General features: G+C 42.7%; 1 protein-coding gene across 5 annotated transcripts in view; it reads left to right on the forward strand.

Annotated features, from left to right (window-relative positions):
• The window catches only part of CREB5 (cAMP responsive element binding protein 5), a 425,217-nt gene that overhangs the window by 168,483 nt on the left and 241,707 nt on the right, over window positions 1-15,027 (forward strand). For all 5 annotated transcript variants that reach the window (XM_081244659.1, XM_081244661.1, XM_081244663.1 and 2 more), the window contains exon 5: window positions 7,114-7,286. In XM_081244659.1, coding sequence (XP_081100785.1) covers window positions 7,114-7,286 — 173 coding nt within the window. The remainder of the gene's footprint in view (window positions 1-7,113; window positions 7,287-15,027) is intronic.

The following is a 15,027-nucleotide window of genomic DNA, read 5'->3' on the forward strand; positions in this document are numbered from 1 at the left end:
AATGGTATGATAGATAGACTGTAGTTCTCAGGATCACATACCAGCATCAGTTAATAACTTCTTTTAATGTCCATAGAAAGGATATCAGGAATACTTCATTTTTTGCCGTGTCACTTTCCGCTAGAAAATATTTTTAGAGAGACTCTAGAGGCAGTGTGGCTTAGTAGGTAACAGCCTGGATTCTGAAACCAAACTGCCTAGTTCCGAGCTTCTCCACTTATTGGTTGTATGACTTTGAGGACACTTAACCTCTCTGTGCCTCAGTTTCCTCATCTTTAAAATGGGGATAATAATCATACCAAGCTCCTAGGCTGATGATAAGGATTAAATGAGTTTTCTGACATATGGTCATGCTGTGTAAGTGTTAGCCATTATTTATAATATTTCCATTAATATCAGTCATAGGGAGTAGCCACCCAGAATGAACCATTACTCCCTGAGCTTCACATTCTGAACTTTACTAAAAGGAAAGAAGTACACATTTGCTGTCAGGCACTATAAGGGAACATTTGTTATCTCATGTGAAACTCTACAATCCGGTCCATTAGGTGATTATCTCCATTTTAAAGATGAGGAAGATGAGGAAGGTATGGCTCAGAGAACTTAAATAACATGCCCCAGATGATATAGAGCTGAAGTGAACTTGAGCCCAGTTGCAGTTCTCATGTTTTCCTTCTGTACTTTTGTTCCTTTTAGAATTCTCCGGGGATAAGTAGCAACCTCTGAAAAGTGCATGTCAAAGCTGGCATTTTCACAGTACCCTGTGCTCTCTTCTCCCTCCTCTCCTGCAGAGGTTGCCTGAGATGGTGTCTTATCTTATGTGGTCCATCTTGCACTGTGTGACTATGCCAAGGAGAGAGAGGCAGCCTGCGTGTCCCCTGGTCTCCCCCAGCCCCCTGCCTTGCCTCCTCTAATACCTCACTGGTTCCTCTGTCATGGAGCAGCCCACCCTCTCAGTAAGATTCAAAACACTCCTACTGTTGCAGCTCCTGAGAGCACCAGAAAGGAGTCAACGCCCTCTAGAATCTCTCCTACACCTCCAGAAAGCCTAGTGCCTTCCAGAAGGTTAGAACCTTTGTTATTCTGTGAAAATCTCAGACATCTTTTGGATGCAGTTCCTCGATGTTTACATCTGGGAAGTTCTGAAAGTCTTCATAACTGCCCGGGCATCATTAAGATGCAGACAATTCTAAGATTGCACAACTCAGCCTGTAAACACATGTCGGGATGACCCTGGCTCTTTGTAGAGAAACTTATAAAGTTTCTACACCTTGGCAGTTGGAAAGAATATAGATTTGAAGATAACATTTTGGTACTTCATGGGAATCAACATCATTTTGCCTCTATGCTCCAACCTTCACTTTCATTTGTGGTCCACCTCCCTTCATCCTTCATTACCACACCCTCAAATTATAGTTGTTTGTAAGAGCATGGGCTTACATTCATATACATCAGGTTGTTTTTTGCATATTGTATTCCAAGCCCATGCATGCAGGACAATTACCACTCTACCTCCAGCTCACTGACTATGCAATCAAGACTCATTATTACCCTGGTTCTCATCCCATTCATGCCCCTTGTGTCTCAGAACAACAGTGAATGGAGAGCAAGGTATATTGCAGGGCATGAAGGGAATAAGAAGGCCAAGGACATGGGGATAAATTTGAACTAAGGAGGGGAAAATTTAGGTGAAGATGGTTTGTCTGAGGAGCTTTATCATCTTTGATGTTTGAGAAATTTTACTTTTTGTTAGCTGGTTCTTGAATCATGATCCTTGGGTCTGGTGGAAAACTATAATTTTTGGAAGGCTTATTTCTGCAAAAGCTTATGGTTATGGAGAAAAATCAATGTTTGTAGGCCCATGAATCAGAATCTAAGGAGTCTGTTTGGATATTTAGTGTCTCATAAAATGTAACGTAGAAAAGGCTTGTGGAGCATCAGAGCTATAAAAGATCATGGAGGCCATGCAGTCCTCACCCCTCCTTCTAGTGATGAGGCTGTGAAGCCAAGGGAAGCTGAATGATTTATGCAGGTTACATGGCTACAAGGAGGTTTAGAGAGAATGAAGTAGAAGAGACCTCCTAACTCCTAAACCAGTATATTTTCAACATTATCACACGTTACTAATCATTTGGAAGCATTTGAACCAAAGTATGAACCGGGTATTATGAGAGAATCTTAGCAAGAAGAGACCTCGGAGGTCATCTAGTGCCATCTCCCTCCTGATGCAAGAATCCTCTTGGTGACATTAACAGATGGCACTACTCCCTACTGATGCTCGGAAGCTTAGTACTTTATAAGGCAACTTGTTTTATCTTTGCCTATCCCTACATATTGGTAAATTTACCCCAACAAAAGGTCAAATTTCTTTTCTTTTTTTTTTTTTTTTTTGCGGTACGCGGGCCTCTCACTGTTGTGGCCTCTCCCGTTGTGGAGCACAGGCTCCGGACGTGCAGGCTCAGCGGCCATGGCCCATGGGCCCAGCCGCTCCGCGGCATGTGGGAACTTCCCGGACCGGGGCACAAACCCGTGTCCCCTGCATCGGCAGGCAGACTCTCAACCACTGCGCCACCAGGGAAGCCCCGAATTTCTATTTTTAAAGCCTCAGTCCAGAAGGAGTGAGTGTGGCCAAAGGGGAATGGAATGGTATTAGTGATGGTGTAGAGTTTTACTCTTAAAATAAGGATAATAATGCCTATCTTGTAGGGTCAGTGTGAGGATCAGAGGTGCAGTTTATAAAGCATCTACCGTAATAGCTGCTTCAATAGGTACGCAAATTTTAGTTATTGTTGGCTTTTGTCATCATGATCCCATTTTTTGAAATTATGCCCTCTGGAGCAACATAGACTATGTCTAATCCCGCAAATATTTGGAAGGCAGTTAGCATGACCTCTAAGCCTTCTTTTCTTCAGACTAAATATTCCCTGATTCTTCTACCGTTCTTCCTGTGATGCATTTTGGATGCCTCCATTGCTTTCATTCCCTCCCATCTGTCAGTTTCCCCCTTAAACTGTGGTGGCCAAATGTGGTCAGTCCGATGTGCTTGACAGTGGAATAATTACATCCCTTGATCTGGACATCGCACTTCTCCTACAACAACCTAGATTTATGTTAGCATTTTTGGAGGCCAGATCACACAGTTGGCTCAAGTAAAACCTTGTTCTACTATCCAGAATGTTAGCGACGTCTCCCAACATTGTGTCAACCACAGATTTGACAAGCATGATTTTTACATCTTCATCCAAGCAGTTGATAAAAATGTTGAACAAGAAAAGGCCAAAGGCTGAGCCTCCAGGAACACCGCAGATCCTTCCTGCATATTGACATCCAACCGCTGTTTGGTGATGTTGTTTCACCAGCTCCAAGTCTACTCACCTATGCTAACAAAAATAACTCAGCAAGATATAGTCATTCTTTATGTTTTTGAAATTGGATATTTACTTTATTTAAAGATAAAATGCCATTCTTTTATCAAGGAAGACAGGTTTTGAACCCATAATTGGGAAAATGTGAACTCAGAAGTAATTTCATGTTTGAGTTACTATGTAATGCTGAAAGAAAAAAAAAACCAACTTCTCTTAATGTGAAATGATAATGCTCACTTTAATTTGTTTATTTTTCCAAAATGTTTCGAAATTATTCTCTGGGTCTGGGGGAAGGAGGCTGGAGAATTTGCAGATTTCTTGTGTTGGGGGAAAGGAGATTTTTGAAATATTAGGATATAACTTTCAAGAGCTTTTTCCATCTCTGGTGGAGATCACAGAGACAAAGAGATCTCTTAAAAATGTTGGTGGGGGAGGGTGTGAATTATATCCTAGATAGTCTTTTTTATTCTTTTTAATGGTTCTCAGAGAAGATTCTTAAACTTTTTGAGGGGAGAGTTTTTTCTTTCTCTCATTTAACATGCCTTATGCTGAAGAAATCAAACCAGTGTCTTTGCACCAGGTTTCAAAATTTTTGAACCAAGTTTTTCTTGGTTTCCATGGTGGAGGTTAAGAATGGTTATGGACATACCATTTGAGCCAAAGTGCTCAAAGACTTGAAGCTCATTTCTTGGTATCTTCCTTGAAGGGCTCGTTTAATGTTTTCTCAAAGGCTTTACTTTCTAATCTACATTCCACGTTTGTGGCTTTCTTCTTAATTCTGATCCTCTCTATTTCTCTACCCCGTAATCAAACAAGTATGTTAACATCTAACACATCCTAACATCTTTTATTGTGATCATGCTTTGAGATTTCAAGGTAAATAGACAAAAGAGTTAGCATTCTCAAAAATCGCCCAGGGAATAAAAGATAAGATTTCATTATACTGAATATTCTAGGAATGTCATTTTATAATGTACTCATTCTCTTACTATTTACTGCATGCCTACTGTGCCAGGCACTGATCTGGGCCGCAGAGACTCAATGGGGAGTAAAGTCGGACTTAGTCCCTTCTCTCATTGTGCTTATATTCTAGAGGGAGAAACAGATATTGATCAAATAATAGAAGACAATTGTAAACTTGTGAAAAGTGCTGTGAAGGAGGGGGAGATGGTGCCCCTCATTGGAGAGGTCAGGGAAGGCTTTCTCACATGATGCTTGGTTTGTGATTTGAAGGTGGAGTCTGGGGAAGAGTACAGGTAGCAGAAAACAGCATATTCAGCTCTGTGCTGAAATGGAGCATCTTCAGTATGAGAGCAGGAAAATTCATGCAGGTGGAATGAATCGCAGAGAGCCAGAGTAAAGGTGGTGTGAGTTGAGCAGGGGAGGTAGAAAGGGTGTCATACAGGCCTTGGAGGTCACACTGAGAGTGCTCTCGGGGTCTTCTGAACCATGAGAAGCCACCTAAGAAGCATGGAGAGGGTGGGCCATGTAGCTGGATTTGTGTGTGATGAGATCAGTTTTGCCTTTTGAAAGGATGACTGTGGCTGTATTATGGGAAAGAGGAGGAAGGGAAATCAAGTGAATGACAAGGGACCAGTTAGGAGAGCACTTGTTTAATCCAGGAAAGAAGATGGTGGTTGGGTGGAAGTTGGTGGAAAAAGAGACAGAAAGAGAAGGATGCTTACACTGAATTTATGGTACTTGGGGACTACATGTGGGGGTGATAGAAAAGGGTGCCAAAGGAGGGTTCAGACATTTTATATTATTGTTTGTGAACTTAAAGAGAATATTATTTTTTAAATTGTATAGCTCTATTGATAACTTTCACTAGCACAGCACAACAGGAATAATAAAAAGAGAGTCAGAAATCCTTCTGTGCCTCAGATCTATTATTGACAAAGTAGGTGACTGTGAACAGGATGAAAAATTTCAAATATCTTTAAGGATCTAAACACTGGAAAAATAATACTTACAATGTTTACTTCATCACAACCTCACTAAGACCTAGAGAAATAAGTTTGTGAAGGTTCGCTTTCGAAAGAAATAACGATTATCTTTATTTTCGCTATTACTTTTAGTTTGATTCTCTACGCCTCTAGATCCTATAAAAAGAACTCAAGCGTATCCCTGTGCTGCCATCCCAGTACAAATCACCATTTCCTTTCATCTCACTTTAAGCAGCCACAATATTTTCCCACGTCAGAAAAACCTTCCAGTATATAAGGGGAGCCTTTGGATCATGTGTGTGTGTCTAAGCCTGTTCATGCCTTTGGGATCTCAAGACAACAGTCGGCTTACAGTCTAAGCCAGGTGCCCAGTTGCCATCTGGGCTCCTGACAAGCTGTGTGGTCAGGGTATAGAAATCAGAAACCTGGGAAAGGTGCAGTGTGATGGACACAAGTACCCCCAATACCGTATATGTTATCACCGTCATTTAAAACACAGTGCAGGAAATCCTGTTCTTTACAGAAGAACTTCAAAGAACCACTACTCGTAGTCCTGGGTAACATTTTTTTTTTCTTTGCCAAAGCGCAGACAGATAGATATTTTTCCTCTAGTAAATTGCTAGTGACACTCCATTTCTTTCCTGTCATCCTCAACCCATTGTCCAACTGACCTCTCAGATTTCCCTACCCTTCAAGGCTGAAGGGCTGTACCTCGCTGTTTCCAGAGGCCCACTGACTTATGCTGCTTTGCCCTGAACTTTCTTTTTCTCTTCTAGGTTCTGAATTTCTCACATGTCAGCCCCACCATGTTGATCAGCCCTCTTCTGCCTCAGTGTGAATCCTCTCTTGTTGTCCCATTGACATTCTTTTCTAGGAAGAGCTGTCTTTTAAGCCAGCTTTATCATGCATATTTTACCTTACTTTTGAATTTTAAACAAAGAAACCTTCATTCAAGTCATCAGAAAGAAATACATGATATTAGGTCTCTCAAGTGACTCAGTTGTGTCATTATTTTCTTCACTACTTTCATGCAGTGTTTGTTTACTAACTGCCTACTGTGCTCTAAGCACCATGGATAGAATAATGAACACAAACATTCTATATTCTTGAGGAAAAGACAATGAACAAGTAAACAGATGAGAAATCATTGTCAGTATTCCATTATTCCACCAAATTGTTAGAGATTGACTTTATGGAAATACAGCAGAGTTGTAACTCTCACTCCTGTCATTGGATCCCAGACACCCTGTTGTCTTTTCCAGTCGTTCATCCTCAGTCCCCAGGTTGTTGAGCTTGGGTCATGAGTACCCAGATTATGATTTGGAAAAGTAGTTTCCTGGAAAAAAAGAAGAGGTGGTTAGTCTTATAGGACTGAAAAAGAAAAAATAACAAGTGTGCTTGTCATTCAAAGCAGGGTGCTGAATGGCTCTTCGCTAAATCATAGTATTATGCACTTACCACAGAAATCATTTTCAAATGCAATATATATCACACCAAGTCAGAGCAGATATGCACTAAACATCCCTGATGTAAACCTCCCATTGGGATGGCGGCAGGGTGATTAGCGAACTTCCAGGTATTTTCTTATGTGCTTTCCTCTTAAGGTGAATAGTTATTTTTCATCTCATCGTAGCTGTAAGTTGTAACAAAGATAAATGGACCCATGGCTTGCCGGAAGCCATAACTCTGTATTTAGTTGACGTGACCAGATTCCCCATTTTGGCCTTTGAGAGCTTGAGAGTAGACTGAAGCATTCACCTCTTCTGACCCTTTTCCCTCTGTCTTCTGTCTTCTCTGGGCAGAATATCTCGATGCATAACACCGTTGGTGGGGCCATGGTGGGGCCTGGAGCTCACCAGCTTGGCAGCACCCGGATGCCCAACCATGACACCAGCGTTGTGATTCAGCAAGCCATGCCGTCACCCCAGTCCAGCTCTGTCATCACACAGGCACCTTCCACCAACCGCCAGATCGGGTAAGGAGACCTCCTCGGCTGTCTCTGGGTCCTGGCTGGAGCTCGGGGAATGTTCTAGACTTTCTCCTAGTTTCTAGTCCTCAGGTTGGATAAGACAGAAGTTGGTTTTCCTGGCTGGTGTGATATTGCCTAGAGCTCAGAGTGATGTTTTTGATGGGAGAAGGGAAGAGGGAGTCTCTGTTTGGTGGAAGCTCTTTGACTCTGACTTTGGGGAGAAAAGCAAGTCATTTGTGTCATTGTTTCTTCAAACATCTTGAACTTCAAGATGACCATGGGGAAACCCCATGGATGTTGAGAGCAGAGCATAGTTCTCAGGACAAGTGCTTGAGGATGGTGGAGGGAAGTGTCACCTGCCCAGCCTCCTCCCTAACAGAGTATGTCCCTCCATTCCTAAGATCTAAGCCCATCACCTGTGTCTTTGGTGTATTTCCATGGTCCTCCTTCCCTCTGATCATTTCTTCTGTGCTTCTCTTCCTTTTTAATACCTTCTCATTAGCTCTCCTCTCTCTCTGCATTGGTCCATATTCATTCCTGGAGTAGACAAAACAAAGAAAGCAGGCCCTATCCCTCTCATTTATGTAAAAAAAGACAACACTGAGGCATTGAGAAAAATAGGTAGAATGCTCCCAGACACTGTGTATTATAGGATGGAAAGAGAGCTCACTTCTGAGTATCAGGTGATAGCTCTCAGCCCTTGTTACTCAGAGTGTGGTCTGAGGACCGGCAGCCTGGGTATTACCCAGGCGCTTCTTAGAAATGCAGAATCTCTAGCCCAGCTTTCTTCTCTCCAGAATGAGGATGGTACCTCTTCTTTCCACCCTCACAAGAGTAAAGTGAAAAGGAAATAAAAGATTTAAGAGTGCTTGGGATCTTAGAAAGAAAAGGTAGTAACTTAAGCCAAAGAGCTGTGATAAATTTATGTTGCTGGATGCTGAGAACTGCTTGCTCTCTGTTCCCAGAATTCTTTGTTTAAAATAGGAAAGGGAGCTTGCTGTGTTTGGTATATGCATCAGAATTTAGTTTGAATATTCCATTGAATAATAGATACGGTGATTTTAAGAAAAATATTAGAAGCTGTCCCACTATTTGTCATTCTTTCTTTTCCCTTCCTTGTTTTAAATGCTTGTAAGAATTCCACACCAACAGGAAGCGCTAGGGACAATGGCTTATCCCTCCTTAGAATGCTCTAGAAAGGGTACCTTGTCTCTCACATTTCTCAACTCATCAGGATGGGTGGTGACATATGAAGATGAATCTTAACAAATGAAAGTTGTGGATGATGACTATTCTGTGCGTTTGCCATGGGTACATTTGGTTTCCCATTCAAGAAACAGAAAATTAATCTGGCTATTTGAATGCTTGGCTTTGTTGAAAGAAGCCAATGCTAAATTCGCAAGTGTCTCTGCTAAAGATTTCTTTTCTTCTCAAGTGACTATGGGAGCAAATGTTGCACCACCTAAAGCAAGAACCTATAATATATTAAGAGGGTGGGGTCGTTAAAGACAGCATCTCAATCTCAAGGGACTCCTTCGCCCAGGGGCTTGGCTTTGGGCAAACAATTCACAGTTAGGTAAGCTAATTGTAATTATTTTATTTTTCTTTCAAGGGGAGAAAAGCATAAAATGTGCTAGAGTTTACTAGCAGTTTTACAGCATTCCTTCTCCCCTGGAGTTCTGCTTCCTGCCCCGCGACTACCCTCTTGCAGGACCTTAGTATCTGACCATTGTTAGTACAATGCTGGTTTTTGTGAAACAATCATTTAAGGGTTAGCACTAAATTCTAAGGTGGGTATTGACTCTGTCAGTAATGTACCCAGCTGGACCAGGGCTGTACAGTTGGATGACATTCCTAGGCTGTGTCACTGCCCTGACAGGTGCGGGTGTTTCTCTGTTACGTGTGACCTCCCGACCCACTCTGTCTTCTCGTTTATTCCCAATCCTGGGGTGTTGTGTGTCTCTCCTGGTGTGTTCTAGGAGATAATTGTCACTTTTAGGACTCTATCTTGTTGCCGAGCTTGAAGGAAGCTGTTTCTTTGCTTCACATCCTTCCCTGTTGTGCTTACCATGTTGATTCCAAACCCTACTTCCTGTCATTTCCATTTTCTCCACGTGACCCATCTAAAACCTTGCCCGGATGATCATGGGGGCTCAGCAGTTAACAACCCAACCCATCTCACCAGTGGATTCAGAATGAAACTCTAGGTGGTAACATTTGGGGATGGTTGACTCTTTTAGTTCTCTCAGCAAAGAGGAAATGAGTACTTATTTTAAAACATGAGTTCCCTCTGGAGACTGTGTCTTTAAATGAGCATTTGAAATTGCAGATAGTTTTCTTTTTTTTTTTCTCTGAGGCTGCACAGAACCATATTGTAGTAATATTCTGATTTTTATCACAACCTCAAATATTTAAGTGTCAAAATCTGGCCAAGCCACCTGCAAATGTTTGCCATGGCTACTGGCCAACAAAAACAGCAAACAGCAATGAAAGTCTTCATTCAGGCTCAGCACTTAAGCTGCATCCAGCCAGAGAGGCTGGGACCCACCTGTGCCCACGCACAGGGCTCTTTTGCTGCGGCCAGTGGGTGTGTTCGCGACTAGAACTTTGCGGGAGAGGGAGGGGGCTGCCTGTCTCCTATTCCCCCCTTTTCTTCCCTTCGACTGGTGCTTGGCTTCTGTTGCCAATCCCACTTTTGTTCTCCTTTCTGCCACTACCCTGCTTCATGTTGTATTTAAACTTAGCGGTTTGAATGGATTGGTAGTGATATTGACATGAAGGACGGGGAAATGAGAGCAGTGCCTGTTCTCAGGGAATATTTGGGGGACAAAGTTTATGCATCCTTGTGTGCACATTTGATTTTCATACTTTTGGAGCAGGCCTTGAGCCGAAGTAGAACAAAATGAGTGTGTATGCAAAAATCTGAAGAAATAAGGTTATAAAAGTAGGTAGACAAACCACACGGGCAACTTTCAGTGCATCCCACGTCACCCCCCCACCATGCCGATGCCCAGTTCTGTCCAAGTAGCACTTTTATCCCAATAGAAACTGGAGGTAAGTATAAATATCCCAAATTGCACTCGTGTGGTTAGGCAGCCTGGAAAATCACACAGCGCTAGAGAGTGTAGGAGGCATCCCCAAACTAGTGACTGCTTGTGCTTAGTCAAACGGGCAGACGGTGTGTCGGAAAGAGTGTCTTTGGCTGATTGATGGTAGCATTTTAGGAGATAAGTTTTCCAGGTGGAAAAAAAAAAAAAAAGAGTGAGCCATGGGCTGTGGGAGAGACAGAAAACAAGCATGTGTTAAATATAGATGAAATCGATTCAGGCTTGGACCAAATATGTGGCAGATTCCAAGCAGTATCTCTACTCCAGTCATTTTTATTAGATATCATGTAACAGGCTCATTAATTCAGGACCAAGTCTGCAAAACCCGGGAAAATGGTGGATGAGCAGGTAACAGTAATGGAAATTCTGTTTCTTCTTCTGTCTTTTTCTCTCTTTATCTCTCTCTCTCTCCTCATATGAGACATTTTTGTAGGAGTCAATAATTAGTTGAGTAGGTGGCTATAATCTTAATACATCCCAGCTTTCCTAAAGAAGCCGATTTCTCTTTATGGAGTCAATGTTATTAGATAATTCATGCTCAGTAATTCTTCAGGAGAACTGTGAAGATAATATAGAGCGTAGAGGTCTACAAAAATGGATATCAGTACAGAGTTCTGAAAGGTTATGGGAGGCACTGCCAAAATATTCCACAAAATTTCTTCCTGTTTTCAAAATGTTCCATAGATTTAGTTCTCTGTATGGAATTGGGCAAATACATAAGCTCTTTAGATTACTGGTGAAAATTGTTTGACAGTAATTGTTTACAATGGAGGTGTGATACATCTAACATCAGAATATACAAGTGTTCCTACCAAGGGTGATATTTGCACAGAAGGTATCTGGTCCATTGTGGAATATTCTAGTTAAGATATCAGGAAACTAGAAAATATGTTCAACAGCATGTGTATATGAAACCTCTCCCAGATTATATGCCAGTTTTAGTCCTGGCAAATATATGTTTGTGTGATGTGCAGCTCTATTAGCTGTTTGGTCATAAGCTCTATTTGCATGAAGCTGTACTTAGGCAATGTAGACCTAAAACTGAGCCAGAAATTTGTATAAAATATCGTAAAAGCAAACCTTGTTTTATGTAAAAATAAAAGGGAACTGATACTCATCATAAATTGTATTTCTCACACCTTTTATGTGATTCTTTAATAATAATACTAATAAAAAGTAGAGCTTATCACATCTCAGAACTTGTTGGCATAAAAAGCAACACCACCTTGCCTATCAGGGGAGAGTCATGTGGCTTTGTTGTATGAGTTGTCGTTGCTGCTTGAGGTGTCCATCGAGATGGGAATGTTAATTGATTCAAAGGTTTTTGTGTTATTGTTGCTCGGAAAAAAAAAAAAAGGAGAGTGGTCAATAAATGATGCCATCACAGAAAGGCACCAATTAAAGAAGCCTTAGAAGGGGACACGGGTTCGTGCCCCGGTCTGGGAAGATCCCACATGGCGTGGAGCGCCTGGGCCCGTGGGCCGTGGCCGCTGAGCCTGCGCATCCAGAGCCTGCGCTCCGCAACGGGAGAGGCCACAACAGTGAGAGGCCCGCGTACAGCAAAAAAAAAAAAAAAAGAAGCCTTAGATAACAAAGCAGGTTACAGTTTAAGAATGTGCTTGCTCCGTAAGTGCATAGGTGTATAAATCCATTATTAAGAGTTTTCTTAAACTCCACAAACCAACGGAGCATGATTAAGACTGTCACTGCCCACAACCGGGCAGTGCTAGCGGCTACCAGGCCAGCCTCTTCCTGCTAGAGGCAGCAGCCAGCAGGCCCCGGCTTATCACTGCCCGCCCCTGCCCCCTACCCTTCTCCAGGACAGCCTGAAGCCTCCTTTGAGTAATTTAGAACAGAAGCCATTATTTCCTGCTTTGTGTTTTGCTGAATATCACGGCTATGAACATTGCTTTATTGTTAGAAAGTTGCTGGATCTTTCACAGCGCCGAGAACATTTACGAGGGCCCTTCAAGGGGATGCTTTCTGGGAGGGTTGACGGACTTAACCATATGGCTCCCGTTAAATCCCATACAGAGCCTTGAGAAATTACCTCTGACAAGGGGGCCAGCAGCCTTCCACTCACAGAGTTTTATGTGTGGAATGAAACATTAAGTACTGATACTTGAGGAAATATAAGGTTTCTTAACATTCAAAAGTTGTAATACCACATGGTATTGTGGCCAGATGAAGGGGGCAGAGCCAGAACACCAGAGCACATGGCTGCATATTCCAAGAAGCAGAAAAACACCCCTGCTCTCCTCTCTGAATCTGGTTCTTGCCTGTGATCCCTCAGGCCAGTCTTGTATGTCTTGGTGTCTCAGCTTCTCACCCAGAACACAGCAAGTCTGGTATCTTAGCTCGGACTGCTATAGAAAAATACCACAGACCCGGTGGCTTAAACAATAGGCATTTATTTCTCACAGTTCTGGAGGCTGGAAAGTTCAAGGTCAAGGTGCTGGCAGATTTGGTTCTTGGTGAGGGCTCTCTTCCTGCCTCGCAGATGGCCGTCATCTCACTGTGTGATCACCTGACCTCTTCTTTGTGCATGCAGAGTGAGAGAGAGACAGACAGGCAGATTGACAGAGAGACAGAGAGAGAGGAGAAAGAGACAGAGAGATGGCGTCTCTTCCTCTTCTTAGGACACTAATCCCATTATGGGGACTCATGACCTGTTTAAACCTAATTATCCACAAAGGCCCCACCTCCTACTACCATCACATGGGGATTAAGTCTTCAACATATGAATTTGGAGGAAGACACATTCAGTCCATAACAGCTAGTCTTCTTGGGAAAGAAAATTGAAAGTCACTCTTCAATGGCTTAAGCTATTTGTTAGAAAAGCCCGGGATTAGCAGACTGATACTAAAGAGAAGAAAGGGAGCTAACATTTATCCAACATCTACTATGTGCCAGGAACTGATCTAGCTTTGCATGTTGTTTCCTATCACTTTCTGAGAGCCCAGAGGGGTAGACATTAGTTGCTCTGCTTTTTTTTTTTTTTTTTTTTCCCTCTAGTAAGAGAAGTAACTTGTCCAAAGTCATTCAGCCAGTGAGGTGAGCAGATTTTTGAACGTGGCTCTATTGGACTTCAAAGCACATGTTTTCCCTGTGCTCCTGCCCATAGCAATCCCAGTGCTGTGGAAGACACATGAGCATGTCTGACCATTTGGGAGAGTCATCTAACCACAAGAGTTGGCTAATGCTTAGTCTCTGGTTACAGTGTAAAGAACTTCTGTGCTTTCACATACCTGCAGGGCGGTCAAGGGCAGAGGTGGACACACTGAGTTCCCAGCAGCTGCTTCAGTCCTTCAGTAGAAATATACAGGAGTTCCCTGGGCCTCAAGGAAGGGGGATTGGGGGCTGTTTGAGCACATGGATACAGAGAGGGCCTGTACCTGGGAGATCAGGCTAAATACCCTTATTTGTAAGAAAACCAAAGTCAGCACTGAGAGTGCTGCCCTTTCTCCAGCCATTTGGTTGCTGTACAGTTGGCTTTGTGGTTTGCAGGAAGACCCTATCCCCCTCCCAGATGAAGTGTGACTTCCAGCCTATTCTGATTCCTGTGTGGATAGGTGACTTTGCCTGTGACATCCTCTTGGGGGAGGATTTCATTTCTGAATCTTACAAACAGAAGCCCTGCTCACAAAGTTCCAGAACCTTCCACATAAGTGTCTCTGTGTGTTTTGACCTTCTCTTTCCGCCCCCCACCCCCCATTTCTAGACTAGATAGGCACAGGTTAGGGTCTGCTTCTAGAGCAAATAGCCTAGGATCATTCAGTCTGTGTCTGTTGTAAATTTGGACACTTGTTCTTTTGTGCAGCGTGTTGAAAAGATATGCCTGGAAGAGAAGAACTTGCTCAGAGCCAAACCATGTCAGGTCAGAGGGGAGTCTTGGAAAAGCATTGGCCTTGGATTCAGAGGTCATGGGTTTAGGCTCTGCCACTCAAAAAGGTTTATAACCTTGGCCAAGTGCACAACAGCCCTCGGCCTCAGTTCCTTCATCTATACATGAAAAGTTTAACCAGTTGATTACAAGTCACTCTCAGCAACACAATCCTCATTCAGTGCTTCTTTTCTGTCTCAAATTTATTTTCTCTTTCGGTTTGTTTTCCTCCAGGAGCTGAGTTTGGTAGGGGCTCTAGATTATCTGACTTCCAGGATGAGTTCATGTGCCACAGGGGTAAGAACAGGATAGGACTTGGGAATGCTTGGGAAGAGGAGACCAGTACAGTCAAGAGAAGGGTCCTAACGTATGAAGCCAGAGAGACCTGACTTCCAGGCTCAAATCCTAGGTGAATCACAACAAATTTGTAATTCTATCACATGGGAATGAACACACCCATTTTACAGCTGAGTAAAGTGAGGTTCAGAGATTACATGACTTGCCCCAGGTCATACTGATGATGGCAAGAGGCAGAACTGGAAGCCAGGCCACCTACACCTCACTGTCCCAAGGGTCCAGATGAACTTGACTTCTCCAAGTTTTGACTTCCTCACATGTAAAATGAGGAAGCATCACTAGAAAATTCTCAAAGTCTCATCCAGCACTAAAAAGCTGATGATTTTCATAACAAATTTAATTTTGAAAACTACTTGGAAGGTAAGTTGTTTGGGGGCTCAGTGCTATATGCAAGATTATG

This window comes from Mesoplodon bidens (genome assembly GCF_964165515.1).
Source record: "Mesoplodon bidens genome assembly, chromosome: 9".
Lineage (NCBI taxonomy): Eukaryota > Metazoa > Chordata > Mammalia > Artiodactyla > Ziphiidae > Mesoplodon > Mesoplodon bidens.